Source organism: Notechis scutatus, chromosome 4, assembly GCF_049901735.1.
Source record: "Notechis scutatus isolate UNSWTSFEM ecotype Mainland chromosome 4, rNotScu1.2, whole genome shotgun sequence".
Taxonomy (NCBI): domain Eukaryota; kingdom Metazoa; phylum Chordata; class Lepidosauria; order Squamata; family Elapidae; genus Notechis; species Notechis scutatus.
This window is the reverse complement of record NC_142012.1, coordinates 74,053,993-74,071,559: the sequence shown is the minus strand read 5'-3', so window position 1 is coordinate 74,071,559 and position 17,567 is coordinate 74,053,993. Positions and strand designations below refer to the sequence as shown.

The 17,567-nt window shown below is 43.1% G+C and overlaps 1 protein-coding gene across 46 annotated transcripts in view; it reads right to left on the bottom strand.

The window, feature by feature from the left end:
- The window catches only part of ANK3 (ankyrin 3), a 329,783-nt gene that overhangs the window by 76,502 nt on the left and 235,714 nt on the right, over positions 1–17,567 (bottom strand). For 35 of the 46 annotated variants that reach the window (XM_087963780.1, XM_087963779.1, XM_087963798.1 and 32 more), the window contains 7 exons: positions 13,641–13,838; positions 11,256–11,354; positions 6,139–6,237; positions 5,908–6,006; positions 5,044–5,139; positions 2,394–2,466; positions 2,174–2,236 (listed from right to left, as the gene is read on the bottom strand). In XM_087963780.1, coding sequence (XP_087819906.1) covers positions 2,174–2,236; positions 2,394–2,466; positions 5,044–5,139; positions 5,908–6,006; positions 6,139–6,237; positions 11,256–11,354; positions 13,641–13,838 — 727 coding nt within the window. The remainder of the gene's footprint in view (positions 1–2,173; positions 2,237–2,393; positions 2,467–5,043; positions 5,140–5,907; positions 6,007–6,138; positions 6,238–11,255; positions 11,355–13,640; positions 13,839–17,567) is intronic. The other 11 variants (XM_087963786.1, XM_087963785.1, XM_087963790.1 and 8 more) reach the window with 2 other exon arrangements.

Below are 17,567 nucleotides of genomic sequence, written 5' to 3'. Positions count from 1 at the left end.
GTCTGTAGGGGGCGTGGTTAAGCGCACCAATCGTGCCTACCGTCCCTGTCCTGTTGTTTTTTATTTTTCTTATAAGTATCTATCTCATGTATTCAAAACTATATTTATTCTTATACCTGTATCTTGTAAGCGATTGACAAATCAAATAAATACTAAAATACTAAAAAAAAAATACTAACAGAAATAACTGACACTGTTTTTCCTCATTGTGTTGTGGAATTCTTGCTCTGCGAGAAATCTTGCTCACCAACCAGTCTACTTTCTCTGTGGTTCTAAGGCAAACATTTATAAAGACATAGCCAAGTATTATTATGTATTATAGACGTGGCACCTAGTAAGTGTTGTTTTGTTCTTCATATTCTCTCAGGATTGGGAACTCAGGGTTTCTCTTCCTGTTGCTGGGAGGCCTTTAATACATTTGTTTGCAAATATACAGGCTGAACAGGTTTTGCACAAGGCAGAAGTAAGAACCAAGGTTGGGCTGGCTGCCAAATAATATTTCCTTGTCATTCCAAAATCCAAAATGCATTTCGTTATTCATCAAAATATACACTTATCTCTTTAAAACTCAACTCAACTTTACAACTCAACTCTCTGTCCTATCAATGTTGGCTCAATCACCTTACATTAATGGCTTAAGATGGCTTGCAATGTGACAACCAAGGAATCAATTAATAAATCACCTGCAATTGACAGCTATAGAGAAGATGCTTCTGTTCTTAATGAAATTAAACCAACACCAACTTCAGACCTCAAAAACAAGAACAACTATGGAAGTCACTTTCTGCTTTAGGTTCTCTGTCTCAACTATTTTAAACCAATATCTCAGAATATGCAGTAAAGTTAAAAATAGCCCATATTTGTCCATCCATTCATCCATCCATCTTTCATGAACCCTAGGATGAAAGATTTGTGCTACTTTTCCTCCATAGAGACAGTCTGCTTAAAATATACATCTCTCATATTTATAGGTCTGATTAATACAATAATATAGAAACTCTTAATTTTACAAAAAAGCAACAACCCCATAAGAGAATGTCCCAAGAAGATTAATGGCAATTTGATTAAAAGAATAAAGAAAGGGAGCTGAACCAAATCAGAAGGTTATATCGTCATTAAGGCAGGTAAGAGGTCATGAAGGCACTCTAGTGGCTAAAGAGAATTGACGATGTTAGTGAAAGAGGAGTTTGCTGCATATACATAAGTGTGTATGGCTAGTACTTTTCACCCCCAAAAAACCCTACAATGTCACTCCAGTTGTTTCGGGGTTTTAGCCACTAAGATAAAAACAGTAAATTGCTTGAAACAAATTGTACCACTTCGTTGGCAGACCACGCCCTTTGGGTGCAAAGTTTCTGTTGACATCTTAATAAGGAATTTCCCATAGTAAAAGATGCACTGGATTCTTGGACAATCCAAGATAATGTGACAGAGTTGGACCAGGGTTAAAATTCTTGCTGAGTTAAGCACGTTCCATCTACTCTATGCTTAAGAACCTGCAGGTGTTGAAAGGTGGGAAGAAGTCACTTGTACTCTTTGCTATTGACAGAATGAGGAATGTCATTGGATGGGGGCTCTTTTCTTCATAACTACACACAAACACAGCAAGTACTATTGTTCTTTACATGCTTCTCTAAAATATGAAGTAATTGCAAAACTGGGACCAGCCAGTCATTTCCCAAAACAGATCATTATTGTAGGATTTATTATTCTACTCCTATATTATGGTAGGAGGCAATTAGCACCTCAGTCTGAAGATGCATCCCTAAACACTCAGATACAGCTGTTTTCTGTTCATACAGGTACCCTAATGCTGGTTGGAACTTCAGCTCTGAATAAACCTGTGCAACGGAAGCGGGGAAAACAGCTCCACTGTCTGGGGCCACCCACAAATGGAGGACAACCATGCTAGATTCTTGCATGCCCCAAAGAAGCTCCTTCTTGTAAAACTTCATCCTCCAACAGGCAGAGGGAGGGATAGGCTTAACCAAGGTCAAGGCAGGTTCAGCTGCCTGGGCGAAGGGAAAGGGGCAAAGAAGCCCTGTTGGCTTTGCACTGGAAGTACACACTGTAGTGTATATGCAGCTTTGATAGGCGGTTTGTTAGGAGAAAAAGTGGAAACTCTGAAGGGCAGAGTCCACTGCAACTCGGAGAGAAAAGGCGCCAGAAATACCTTCTTCAGCGTCTGAAATATATTCACCTTCACTGAGAATTTCAGGGACATTCGCTTTACATGCTGTACAATTCAAGTGAATAAAATGTTAGGCTCATTTTACAAATCCAAGGAAACAATTTATCATAGCAATTGTAATAGAAAACCCCACTGGAAAGGGGGGTCTTCTTAATAACAGTATCTTTCATGCACAACTAACACTGTCTTCTCTTCCACATACCTTCATCATCCGACATGTCCAAAACTTCATTCATGGTTTCTGGAACATTCATTTTATGTTTTTCTGTGACTGTCTGTTAAAAAGGAAAGAAGAAGCATCGGTTCAACTTAAAATTATCAGTAACGTTCTCCGGAAACTCTTGTATTCATAATCTACATGAAATAAAGTGAGTTTCCCCCTGATCTCTTGCAGTATTTCATGTGCCTATTTTACCATCAGAATTTCTAGCATGTATATACTATTGAAAGAGCGATGTCTACACTGGCTTGGGCATGTCGTGAGGATGGCTGATGGGCGGATTCCGAAAGATCTCCTGTATGGAGAATTAGTGCAGGGAAAGTACCCAAGAGGGAGACCACAGCTGCGATATAAGGAGCTCTGCAAGGGGGATCTAAAGGCCTTGGGAATGGACATCAATGGCTGGGAAACCTTGACCTCTGATTGTTCAGCTTGGAGGCTAAAGACGCAGCATGGCCTTCTCCAATTCGAAGAAGAGACACTCGTTTGGCAGGCTGAGGCAAAGAGGCCATCCCAGAACCAGCGAAATCCGGGGGCTGGACAGGAGACAGGCTGTATCTGTCCTCAGTGTGGAAGGGGTTGCCCCTCTCGAATTGGCCTTTTTAGCCATACTAGATGCTGTTTTAGGACCTCTTTTCAGAGCATGATACCTTAGTCCCTTGAGATGGAAGGATGCCAATTCAATTTTATCGTTACAGCAAATACTCAAAGGGATGCTGATGTCACTGTGTGGACCAATCCTCTCCAGGTGGGTCGGACTACAGCCCCCATCGTCCCCCCACCACTGTCTGAATATGATGGGAACTCTACTCCTACCCATTGGGGTGTTTCTAACATGGCTGCTTCCAGGCAAGTCTACGGTAGCTACTTTCTTGCTTTCCTCAGAAAGTTTTACCCCCCCATATGCACACCATCTACTCCACAGCCCTGGGATTTCCTAATAAGGAAGGTCTGGGGTGGGGTTCAAGACCCCACCCCCTTTAGCCACAAAAGAACCCCAGGGATCTTGAGCTGGTCGGTTCCACCTAGCCCAGAGGTGTCAAACTCAATTTCATTTAGGGGCACATCAGAGTTATTTTTGACCCTCAATGTCACTCATGTTGGGGGCGTTTGGCGGCCTGAGCACTCTGCCAGTGAAAATGGGCTCCTGAACTCCCTTTTTGGTTGTGACAACTTCCTGCAATCCTCTGCCAGTGAAAACAGAGGCCCTCCCAAGCTGGCAGAGGCACCACGGGCCAGTCCTTCACTGTTTCCAGGACAGTCCTGCGAGCCCAATCTAAGCACCCCCACAGGCTGGATCCAGCCCCCAGGCCTTGAGTTTGACACCCCTGACCTAGCCTATGGGTGTGTGTGTGGAAATGGGAGGATTCTTATGTACTGCATCTTGAGTTTTCCCACCCTAAAAGATAGGAGGGATATCAATCTAATAAACAATGAATATTTAATTATTTGATTCACGAGTGCTGAAACTAATTTGAGACAAAAAGGAGAATATCGATCTGCCAATCAGTAACAACAACAAAAATGTTGGAATGAATGTCATTGCAACGTTAGGAGAACACAGCCTTCCCAATGCAACATGGCCGGCTGCTCCTTGTTGTTTCAGTAGTTATTGTGCTCACTGCTCCGTTTCATCTGCTTCTCTTCGTCTTGACCCATTTTATAGAACTTGCTGCTTTGCTTTCCATTAGTTCCTTTTTATTTTAAACCTGCCTCTGTAAAATTATTTGCACGCTGCAAAGGCAACTCTGTCAGCCTAGAATTACATTAGGAACTTCTGGAATGGGGGAAAATAATAGAGGAGGGAGCGAGCTGAGGTGGGTCTACTTGAGCTTCCCTCGGTTGAATTTACATCTGCCTTGTGCACTCCCTTTTCTGCTTCTAAGTCTGAGCTCTCAGCTCAGATAGACGCTGTTCAGGCGATGGAGACAAAAGGTCTCCATGGGAACTTCTGCAGCCTGAAGCGCACCGGCTAACCAGCTCTTCTCATTTAACCAGGAGGGGAGGTCAGTCGCTTGAGCTGGACTGCAGGGAAGGTTTTCCAGCTCTCCAAAACTGGCTCCATTTTCTGGCTGGAGAGGATTCTGTAATGGAAACCGGCTACCCTGGATCATCCTGAGGATCAGCCGCCCAGCTCTGGTCTAAGGCAGCAGTGAGATCCTACCTGTTCCACTACCAGTTCAGTGATCGCACACACACATGCGCACCTAACGCGCACGCACCTAACGCGGGCGCATGTAGCTGTCCACACACCAGCTGAGGCCTGCAGTGCCAATCAGTTGAGAGGATAAGAAAAGCGCAGAGGGCCGATCCTGCGCTTTTCTTTTCTTGCTCCTCTCAGATGATCGTTGGAGGCCGAACCGGTAGCATACCGCCACTGGTCTAAGGTGGATAGACTGCTTTGGCATTGAGCCTGATGCACTTCTAATAAAGGAGAATATTTATAGCTCAGCATTGAAACAAGGGTCTTTGAACTTGGTTGCTTTTTTGCAGTTGTTTCATTACCCAAACTAGGAAACATCACCAGGATAATGAAACGTCTGGAAGAAAGGAACCAAGCTGTCAGAGAGCACCAATTCATTTCTGTTCCCTTTGTTTCTTTGGAAAGACATAGACAGGTAGCCATACTTACAATTGTCGTTGTTGTCTCTTCCGTCACTATTTTCAGCGTGTCGACAACAGAGATGTAGCCCAGGCGTTTGGCGATGGCCAGGGCCGTGTTCCCATTCTAGAGGAGGAAAAACTTCCTAAGAAGAGGGACTCCAGCAACTTCTCCACTGGAGAGGCAACCAGAGCTGCTATCTACTAGGAAGGGTCAGTTTGAGGCCGTTTCCATGGGAAGCAAATGGAAAAGTAAAGTCTGGCTTGAACAACCAACTACTGAAGAGCAAACAGAGACAGTTGGGGTTATCGACACTCCATCTGTGACCAAGTTTATGAATTCCAAGAAAAGGGATACTTTAAATCAGAGGTCTCCAAACTTGGCAACTTTAACACTTGTGGACCTCAACTCCTCGAATTCTCCAGCCAGCATAGCTGCTCTGGAGAAGCTGGCTGGAGAATCCTGGGAGTTGAAGTACACAAGTCTTAAAAGTTGCCAAGTTTGGGGACCCATGCTTTAAATGCACCCTGCAGAGTGGAGAGGTGACGAAAACACTCGTGTTCAAGGTTGGCTGTAAATCAAAATAGCAAAAGCATCTCAACTGTCATGAGACAGAGAGGACCGCTCTTGAGCTCTTCTATGAAAGCCACCCACAGGCAGGAGTGGAGGATGGCCCAAGGGCCACCTGCTTCTTGAGAACGAGGAGAGCCCGGTGCAAGTCTGACGCCCCCCCCTCCCCAATGCAGGGTTATATACAGAGAACTGAGCTGCCTCCTTCCGTTCTGAGGACCCCAGAATTATGAACACAAGTGGAAGAGCAGCAGTTACCAGCCAAGAAGGGAGCCTGCCAAAAGTGGGACCCAGAGATCTCTCCCCACCCACCCAATTTCTTACCACCGTGAGCTCGTTGGGAGATGCCCCGTTCTGCAGCAGGACGTTGATGATGTGGGTGTGTCCTTGCTGAGCCGCTTGGTGCAGGGGTGTGTAGCCGTTCTAAGGAGAAGAAAAGTGAAAGGAAGCGGTTGCAAGAGGCCTTCCAGGAACCTCACCCCCATCCACATCCACACAGAGGAAGGGAGACAAGAGATGAGAAGGAGGGACAGAGGGGGGAAAAAAATATCTCACCTTGGTTTTGGCATTCACTTTTGCAAATTGCTGCAGGAGGAAATTAACTATCTTTATGTTTCCATAGTGGCACCCAACGTGTAATGGAGTGTAGCCCATCTAAAATTAAATCCAGACAAAGGAAAGTGCAAAAAAAGAATGGCGGGGTGATTAATACGGCACTAAACGGAATAACGTCATGCGTTTAATCTCCAAGTCTTCTCCTCCACTCCCACCAAGGTCTAAAGTAGCTCCACTTGTGTTTTTAAAAAGGGTTTTCAGAGAACGCATTGGGCCAAAAAGCAGATGGACTCAGTTTAAATGAATCCCTATTGTACTGCAATAGGGCACCAAAGAAAGGCCGCAGCCATAATTTAATCCATTTCTGAATTTGTGGTGCTAGCTAGGAATTTTGTAGGCTGGGAATGCTGCCTCGATCAAATGGACTGCTGGACTTTGAGCCACGAGATCTGGATTCAAGTCTCCTTGCAAGGAGGAAGCTGAGCTAAACGGTTCCATCACAACTATCCTATCCCATGGGGGTATCACAAAAACTCACAAAATGGGAGAGGCCCGGCTGGCCAGAAATGTTCACCTGAGCAACTTAGAGGACATGCAAGATGAAAACACGAGGTGGACACATGGCACCTGGGGTGCTGACTTTTTTGTGTGGCCCCTGTCACAATGAACATACGTACCTACTCTGTAGGGCTGAGGAAGCCTCAAGGATTGCATTACAATTTTTAAAAAAGAGGGTGGGGGGATATCCCAGAGAGAGAGAAATTCGGCTCCATCAAGAATGCTGAGGAGGAGGAGGAAGTGCTGTCTTCAGACCTTTCAGGATCATCACAGTTACCCTTAAAAGTCATGGGCAATTTAAGCCTTATCATTTCCATCAAGATAATATTATCTCTCCTTTCGAGACAGATGCTTATTTAGCAGAACTGAGCTGGGAACGCATGACAGGGACAGTTCACAAAAGAGTCAAGGTAATGTGATCTTTTCTGATGTACAATTGCACCACAAATAAAAGCCCTCCAGCCCCTGCTTGCGTACATTCCCACACCTCTTCCTTGAGACACAAGTACTTTTTTTACTAGACACCATTTAGTATGGAGCTATTTACTCACTTGCACCCTTGATAACAAACTATATCCACATTTTTATGGTGGCATCTGCTGTTTTGTTTTTAAAATACAGTGATCGTCCTATGACACAAACCAACAGGATCTACTGAGACCCTGCCAGCTAGCAGATTTTGCTTGATAGAGCTAAGCAAGGATGAGAAACCAACCAGCATTTCCTTCTCACAGCCCTGCCCAGCATCTCTGGAGACAGAAGGTCACATGATCCACAGACAACTCAGCAGGTGGTCAACAAGCATCCACTTTTATGTACTAAGGGCTGTTTTCTTTCTTGGCATCATCCCAGCTCTTGGAACGTGAACCTGGTTTGAGAATCTGCCCAAAATTTATTTGAGGTATTTTAAGATCATCCAGAAGATTTAAGCAAAATGTGGCCTGCAGTCCTCTGGGAAAATTATATTCTGATCTATCTTTTCTACTTTAACAACAAATAACCTTTTAGATTGCACAGAAAATGTGGGGAACATTAAAAACACGTAAAACAGAGCCAACTCCCCTGTCTTTATTTTTTCAGCTTAATTCAGTCAAAATGTGAATATTTTGGCCATTAACTTAGCCTCTCCACTCTTTCCTTTATGGAACTGATTGGTGGATCAAATAAGACTTAACAGAAACAACAAAATGAATTTGTCTTCCATTCATTATCATTTCCTTTCTTTCACCTAAACAAGGAAACATAACAAATGAGATTACACTTGACTTGGTTATTGAATTCACCATTTGGTGGGTTCAACAATGCAACGAATGGTAAGGTGACCAAACAGCTTGAACGTATCTCACAAGAACCTAGTCAAGTGCAATGCTAAACAAACTCAACATGTCCTGCAAAGAAAGCCACTAGTAAATACGGTGTGCAAACACAGCCCTTGAGCACAGTTCTTTTTCACTGTACATAATTTTTGGCAGAGGAAATTTAATTTCTGGATTGGTTTACAGGAGGGCAAAGTATATGGGACGCCATCTAGTGATACAATCAACTACACAAATGGCTTCTTACAGGTGAATTCCAGGTACGGAGACCCAATTTTGATCACACCTTTTCATTCTGATCTGGCCTGAGATCCAAGTGCTGCTCCTTGTACTGGACTATCAGGCCCCCTCAGCAAATCTTGATTGCTATTCTCTGCACCAGGTAAATAATTCAGAGAATGCAATGAAAATAGCCCTAAATGTTGCAGCAACGTCCTCATTTTTGAGACGGCATTTCAGACCCAAACAGTTTTGAGATTTGCAATCTCCTTCCCCTTCCTTTGGGACTATTTTGTTTTACAGGCTTCTAATTAAATTGCCAGAGCTTCCGGGTCTCGAGAAATGCTTTTTAAAAAATGATTTACTGAATGTGCTGGAAAGAGGCAGTAAAATAAAAAAATAAGAAACTGAAAGTACCACTACCTCCTCCTCAAGAAAGTAGGCTGACTTGAAACAGTTCCAGTTCCCAACTGATTTCCTAAAGTATTTGGGCCTAAATGTAGTAGTTTATGTGTGAGATTTCTTCTCTTCTCTGTCTGCCTGTTTTTCCCTCCATGGATTTTGCTACTGCAGGCTACCGTGCCAGCACCAACTTTTATGACAGGGTAATCAGCTTCCTGACCTTTGATAAGAGGACAAGGGCAGGTAATTATTACTGGAGCAGACTTTTTTTCCATTGCCAAAAGAAAAAGGCTGCAACCCTTTCATTGGAATATCCGGCTGGGCTGTCTGTTATTATGTCCACAATGGACCCTTGGTCTTTCTCCGAGCAGGAGGGCAGGGAGACCACACAGCTTGCCTTCACCCAGGTAGGCAGTTGGGCCTCCTACACAGTCTGGGTTTTTATTTTTTTATTTTTGTTCTGGTTGTTGTGGTGGTTTTGTTGTTGCTTTTGTTGTTGTTTTGTTGTGGTGGCTGACGCTATAGAGCCCTGCACACCAGAACAACTAGACACAAGGACAGTTTTTTCCCGAAAGCCATCACTCTGCTAAACAAATAATTCCCTCAACACTGTCCAACTATTTACAAGTCTGCACTACTATTACTGTTAATCTTCTCATCACTCCTTATTGCCCATCCCCTCCCACTTGTGACTGTAGGACTGTAACTTTGTCGCCTTACGATCTATATTGGCTGTTTCCTAGTATGATTTGATTGCTTATTGTACCCTATGACTATTATTAAGTGTTGTACCTGATGATTCTTGACTCTTGACGAATGTATCTTTTCTTTTATGTACACTGAGAGCTTCTGCACCAAGACAAATTCCTTGTGTGTCCAATCACACTTGGCCAATAAAGAATTCTATTCTATTCTATTCTATTCTATTCTATTCTATTCTATTCTATTCTATTCTATTCTATTCTATTCTATTCTATTCTATTCTATTCTATTCCATTCTATTCCATTCCATTCCATTCCATTCCATTCCATTCCATGTTGTTTTTAAGGCTAGAGAGGGAATGAAGGCAAGCATCTTCTTTCACCTGATCTAAAGGAAGAGAATTTGTCCGATTTATCTACTCTTACGAGATCTACTCCTCCCGATTTGAGAAGTCCCTCAACCGGCCTTTTGCACCAACATTTTTGGCCAGGAGTCAACATGCTTCTTGAAGAAAAACAGGCAAAAATCCTTTGCTGCCTTCCAACTCCTTTAACCGTCCAAAGATTTAGGGCCACACCCTCACCTCCTGTATGCCTCAGCCAGCTCAGGAAGTGACTCTTACGATTATGGAAGTTGTCGTCTGAACTTCCTGTGGCTGGTTTTTTGTTTTTTTTGTCCAAGACGCTAATGATGCCATACACCTCACAGCTAAACAGGCCAATCGGTTTCAAAGCAGAACTGTGCATCTGGGATTGATTGAAGGAGGCAGAGTATTTGAGGGTTTACAGTAGGCATCATGGTGGAAATGAGAAGGACCATCCATCCACAGACTGGAGAAAACAGTGATGACATCAGTCACACAATTAGAAGGGCCCAAGGAAGGAGTCCAAAGGCAGCTGGCCAAGCACCAGAAGAGATCTGATCAGCTGCATCCATGATCCAACCCAGCTGTGCTGTTATATTTATTTATATGCTTTTATTGAACAAAGGTGCCATTGACACAAGAAATAATTCCCAAGTCAGAAAGGGCAGTGGGGGAGGAACTGGTTTTACTCAGGTTAACTTGCCTCTCCTGGGATTGTTTAAATACAATCTTTACAGTTAAAAAAAACATCACCAAGAAAAGAAGGATCAGTTTTAATGAAGAAATATTCTTGGGGTGCCCAACCTGATTCTTCCTTTCCTCCTCTTATAAAAAATAAATAAATAATCTGAAGATTGGAAGCAATTCCATTAATATACGAAACCAGCAAGACTGCCTGTAGGAGCTCACATGGCAACCTGGGTAGGGACTGGGAGACGGAAGAGAAGCGTGGGAGATGTGAGAACGTGTTGGAGCAGAACCCTGGACACGGTGGTGGTGATGTCACAGGGCAACTTCCAGTGACCCGATGGAGGCATTCTCTTCCCCCTCTTCCATCAAGGGAAGTGGTGGAACTAACCTTAGACTTATATGCTACTTTACAGTGCTTTACAGCCTTCTCTAAGCGGTTTACAGAGTCAGCCTCTTGCCCCCAACAATTTGAGTCCTCATTTTGCCCACCTCGGAAGGATGGAAGGCTGAGTCAACCTTGAGCCTGGTGGGATTTGAACTGCCAAATTGTAGGCAGCTGGCTGCAGCAGAAGTAGCTTGCAGTACTGCACTCCAACCACTGTGCCACAGAGGCTCCTTGGATGTTCCCTGGATTCTATCCTGGAGGTCACAGCCCATCCAAAGACAGACAGAGGTGGGCATTTCCTCATCCCTGCAGAACTAAGATTCTGGGGAAAGATTAACCGCTCTACTGGGAAGGAGGATTTCTAAAGGGGACAGATGATTAGGGAGGTGGTCTGGAAAGGGAAAAAGAGAGTAATAAACGGGGGCGGGGGGGGGGGGAATATAAAACTTTTAAGAAATACAACCTTTCCACGAATCCTACCTTAGTGGGTGCATCCACCACGGCTCCTTGGTTGACCAGCACCTCTGCCACATTGATTCTGTCCTCCTGGGCTGCCAAGTGCAGCGGAGTCAGGCCACTCTGCAAATCACATGCAGCGAATCAGTTTTGGGGGCAGAAGGATCTGCTCAGAAGCATCGGGAACTGGCTTTTAATGCCTAGAGAAGCTGGGACTGAGCTTAGCGTCAGCAGAAAATGCACCTGTGGTGCTCAATACAGATTTCAACCAGGTACATCCAAGTACACAGTTAAAGACTGAAAAAGGAATAGATACTGCAGGAACAAGTCAGTGGCCATGCTTTATAAAGGAACAACTATTGTTTGTGTTGGGGTAAAATACATGGTACGATCCTATCTTGCTGGCACAGCACAACTACTCCAGGAACCCTTTTCCTCAAGGTTTATTCATCCTGAACATTCATTTGCCATGTAGAAAACTAATCAAAAAGATGCTCTGAGGTTTCCTTGCAGTGCTGCATTTTCCTACAATCGAAAAAGACCATACCTAAGATCTCAAAGGTGCCCAAAGCAACAACTGGACTTTCTAAGAATGATACCACAAGCCCATTGAATGCCTTGAACTGAACAACATTTTTACCAGCCACAATCACTTTTGTTCCATCGTATTTGGTCTTCTACAAGCCTCAGAGCAGAAGAAATGTCCCTGCTATCAGATCAGGTGGCCCACATGATCTGGGTGTGTGGCTTCTTTTGCTGTGGTTTTTTTTTTGGGGGGGGGGTGAGGAGGTGGGCAACCATTTGAGGACCAAGGCAACAGGCTGCAAAAGGAATTTTCTCACTTCATTTTATGCACATTTTGCATTAATTCAGTGAAGATTAAACTGGTTAATTTGCATTTAGTCAACTCTGTACGATGATGGTCTGTGGTTCTATAGTGAAATTGCAATAGATGTAATAGAACTATCAGAGTTACCCTACAATATCCCTGTAATTCAGTCCTATGAGTCAGAAGAATCATTTGACACCAGGACACAAAAATAAAGAGAGGTGTAAGACAAGTGAACTATAAGTGTTAGATGTCTCTTCCTTTATCTATCTGTCTATCTATCTATCTGTCTGTCTGTCTTTTTCTATCTGTCTGTCTGTCTGTGTCTGTCTATCTGTATCTATCTATCTATCTGTTTCTGTGTCTATCTATCTATCTGTCTATCTATCTATCTATCTATCTATCTATCTATCTATCTATCTATCTATCTATCTATCTATCTATCTATATCTGTGTATCTCTGTCTGTCTGTCTGTCTGTGTCTGCCTCTATCTATCTATCTATCTATCTATCTATCTATCTATCTATCTATCTATCTATCTATCTATCTATCATCTATCTATCATCTATCTATCTATCTATCTATCTATCTATCTATCTATCTATCATCTATCTATCTATCTATCATCTATCTATCTATCTATCTCTACCTGTCTATCTATCTATCTATCTATCTATCTATCTATCTATCTATCTATCTATCTATCTATCTATCTATCTATCTCTCTGTCTATCTATCTATCTATCTATCTATCTATCTATCTATCTATCTATCTATCTATCTATCTATCTATCTATCTATCTATCTATCTATCTATCTATCTATCTATCTATCTATCTATCTATCTATCTATCTATCTATCTATCTATCTATCTATCTGTATCTCTGTCTGTCTGTCTGTCTGTCTGTCTGTCTGTCTGTCTGTCTGTCTGTCTATCTATCTATCTATCTATCTATCTATCTATCTATCTATCTATCTATCTATCTATCTACCTATCTATCTATCTATATCTATCTATCATCTATCTATCTATCTATCTATCTATCTATCTATCTATCTATCTATCTATCTATCTATCTATCTATCTATCTATCTATCTATCTATCTACCTCTGTCTGTTTATCTATCTATCTATCTATCTATCTATCTATCTATCTATCTATCTATCTATCTATCTATCTATCTATCTATCTATCTATCTATCTATCTATACCTACCTATGAAGAAGGAGAGAAAGATTAAGAGAATCTGGTAACATTTCATTAAACCTTTTTTAAAAAATCCCTTGTAGAATTCAACATTCAGGATTCACACGACTCTCCTGTGCGAGGCAGGGATCTATATTTGTCCTGGATCGCAGTTTTGACGATCCTCTCCCGGCAGCATTCATGCCATTAAATCTGGCTTGCAAGCTATTCCACATCCTTGCACAGGCAGAGATTGAATGTCATGAAAAACTCATAGTCATGGAATAAGATTCCCTGCGGACTCCCTGGAGTTATTGTGAAGAATGGGGTGGCAGCACAACCCAGCCCAGGCCATTGGGGAGCAGAGACTCTCTCCATTGCCCACACACACCTTGTTGCTGAGATTCACGTTGGCATTTCTGGTGAGAAGCAAGGAGACCACGTCCATGTGGCCCTCCTGGGAAGCCAGATGCACGGGAGCAATGCCTTGTCTGGTGACAGCATTGGCGTCAGCACCGTATTCCAGCAATGTGGTTGCTATGTCCATCTGGTTCTTCTTGGCAGCAATGTGCAGCGGAGTGTAGCCGTTCTGTCAAGGCAAACATCTTTGGTTATGGGCTCTTTCCTTAAATAGGAGAGGAGCTATTACTGGCATTTATCGGTGAGGATTTCTAAACCTTTAACCACATACTTTCTCTCACACAGTCCATGGGAAAAGGTTTCTTTTTCCTTTTTCAAGGAAATTATGCAACCTCCCTCCCTCTTGCCACCCCCACCAGTAATATCTCTTTTCTGGTCTGGCCTGCTTGCTGATTTCCAAGGCAATCATTGTGTGGACTGAAAATGCCTTTGTTGACTTCCCTTACACTTTCAGTTAAAAAAAAAACAACCATCACTGAGAAAAGAAGGATCCGTTTTAATGAAGAAATATTCTTGGGGTGCCCAACCTCATTCTTCCTTTCCTCCTCTTATAAAAAATAAATAAATAATCTGAAAATTGGAAGCAATTCCATTAATATACAAAACCAGCAAGACTGCCTGTGGGAGCTCACGTGGCAACCTGGGTGGGGACTGGGAGACGGAAGAGAAGCGTGGGAGATGTGAGAACGTGTTGGAGCAGAACCCTGGACACGGTGGTGGTGATGTCACAGGGCAACTTCCAGTGACCCGATGGAGGCATTCTCTTCCCCCTCTTCCATCAAGGGAAGTGGTGGAACTAAGGTAGATGTTCCCTGGATTCTATCCTGGAGGTCACAGCCCATCCAAAGACAGACAGAGGTGGCCATTTCCTCATCTCTGCAGAACTAAGAGTCGGGGAAAGCTTCAACGCTCTACTGGGGGGAGGATCTCTAAAGGGAAGAGATGATTAGGGAGGTGGTCTGGAAAGGGAAAAAGAGAATAATAATGGGGGCAGGGGGGATATAAAACTTTTAAGAAATACATAGAATTAATATAGCACAAATAGGCCTCCTGCCCCTGGCCAGATTTTTACCCCCACTCTGGGTCTCCTCATCTCAAGAGAGGATTGAACAAATATCAAGCAAAAGTCCACAATTTCATTTTTAGACTGCTTGGGCAGCTGCATTAAAAATAAATACAGACTCAATCAGTAAATCATATCCTGTCTCTTAACGGTGGAGATGCAGGAGCTGGCGAGAAAACAGAGTCACAGCAACTCAGCCGTGGTCAGATATCTCTGCTCAGAGACCTTGGACAACTTTATGATTCTAGGACCTGGTTGTGGACGAAAGACAGATTAAGAAACCAGGATGCTGGCACTCCACGGTCTAGGCACAAATAAAAGAAAATTATCAAGGAGAGAGATAAACGGCATTTTCTTGCATCCTATTTGCAGAAGCTGATTTTGGCATAAACTTGTGGCCGTTAGTTATACAGACAGGTGCATATTAGAATTGATCTAATATTTGTCTGGTCTCTGAGTGCTATGCGCATTTCACTGTATGTATACTGTGTACATACGTACAGTGGCAATAAAGAATTCAATTCAATCTGCATTTTTGCAATATTGTTTTCACAGAGCAGTGAAAAAGGAAACTTTTGGCAGGGGGCAAATGACAGCCCCCCCGCCCTCCAGCCGATGAAGACAACAGGAGAAATCCTTTCCAGAGAAAATATCGAAGAAATCCCTCAGCCAATGGGGACATCTGGTCATCTCTTGTGAACAGCCAGGAGGGCTCTTCCATGGCGGAAGCTCACCTCAGCTAGGGAGCCAACCCATAATTTCTGCTTTTCTCTCAAGTCTGTCATTTTGTCATTTGGGTTTTGGCACAACATTGGCTCAGGAAGAAAAAAGAGAAGTGCCTGCCCTATGAAAAGAGATTTTTCAGCATCGAACTAAAGCCATATCCTGACTCTTGTGAAGATGTGCGATTTCTTATGATTGCACCCAGTGATAAAGCTTTGGACCTACTTTAGAAAAGAAAAGGACCAGACATCTAAGGGTTTCCCCGTTCAGTGGGAAGCAATCCTAAAGAAGCCCCTTTGTGCAAGTTTTTATTCTCTGAACAAACTCTTGAAACAGGCCTTTGCGATGAGAAAGCCCTGTGCTTCAAAATGAGGAGTGTACAGTATCAAGCTCAACATGATAACCCTAACAAGCCTAACCCTGATGGGCCAAATAATGGCTGCTCTGTTTTATAGCTTTATGGCAGCATTTATAAAATAACTTGTATTTCTCAAGGCAGTTTGGAATCAGGGAGCAATGCCTGTGGATTGTAGATTACATAACAAAGATACCCACGAAGTTGCTTTGGGCAGCAACCCCCTGAGCACTGTGCCATAGGTTATCCCTTGATTTGCAGACCTCAAGATTGTTAGGGTTCTCCCATCCCATCTTATCACAGCTCACCTTAACTCACAATATTGTGTAACATTTTCTCTCGATGGTCACTTGGATTTCAGTTAGCAAGCTGGAGCCTATAACCTTATTTGGGTCGGCAGACCTCAGAAATGGCCAAGGCCCCCAAAACATCACTCCATTGGGTAATTAGGGGGTTTGTGCCCCCACATTCCCTTTTAAGGGGGCCACAGTTAGCACGGCAGTCCCCAAAGGAGGAGAGAAGAACAATGGGCGAATAGGCGGCAATATAAATTCAATAAATAAATAAATTCATCCATCACCTCGCAAATTCTCGCCATCAATTCAGTTCCATTAAGACAGAGAAGTCTTTCTGAAGTGTTTCTTCTGTCTGAACAGTCTAAGTGAATCTACCACAGGAATTTTAGCAGGGATTCAAAGAATACAACACTTTGTATTAATGGTTTTGTTGTTTATTCCAAGAGGTTTGATGGATCAGATTAAGATCAAAATTCTACATTTGCTTCTCTAGGCGTGGATATTAGTGATCCTCTCTGAGGAAGCACATACAGGATTGCATTGAAAAACAGGGCATCAGAGGTTGGGTTTGAATCTAACGGCCATGTTCTGGAATTCTGATTGTTACCTCATGTGCAGAAATCCATTTCTGCGTTTGCCAAGTTTCCACTGAATGCAAACATGTTGTTGGCATTTTCCACTTCGACCTTTCCAATCTCTAATCAATCTACACACAGTCAGGTTGCCACACAGAGACTGATGAAAGTGATAAACAACCATGCAAGGGCCTTACCTGACTTTTTCTGCTTAACTCTCTCCTTCCCTTTGACCTCAAGAAACAATAGGAAAAAAGTAGCCCATTCAAGTGACACATTTGCCCCCATGCAGGAAGAAAGAAAAGCAGGGGAGCCCCGAAGCTATGGGACTCCACGTTGCCTGTACAATATCCGTCATTGCTGCTTCTTCGCAAAGGAAGAGTCAATGCTACTATTCATACAACACCTTTAACCAGGAGAGATGGCTCCTACCCGTATCTTAACTTGGTCTGGTTTCAACTTTTCTGGCTTAGTGCATTATAGAAATCCAGTTTGCCAGTGGTTCTATGCATTATGAGAACCCAAAAAAAAAAAATCAATAAATAGCACATTAAGCATGTTGTGTGAACGCAGCCAAAGTCTTTTAGAAACATGTATCTCCCTGATGCTGTGTGAAAAACCCTGAAGGATCTATGCACTTCCTATTCCTCCCCTTCATGGAGATTGTCTCTAATACTGACACTAATTCTCACTCTAATTCTCTCTCTCTCTCTCTCTCTCTCTCTCTCTCACTCTCTCTCTCTCTCTCTCACTCCCACTCCCTCTCTCCTTCTGCCATTCCTGTAAACCACAAAGACTTCACCTTGTATGCTCTGCAAATAGCAATGCCAGGGTAATCACCTCCATCCAATCCATCGATTCCTGAGACCACCAACTATCTTAATCT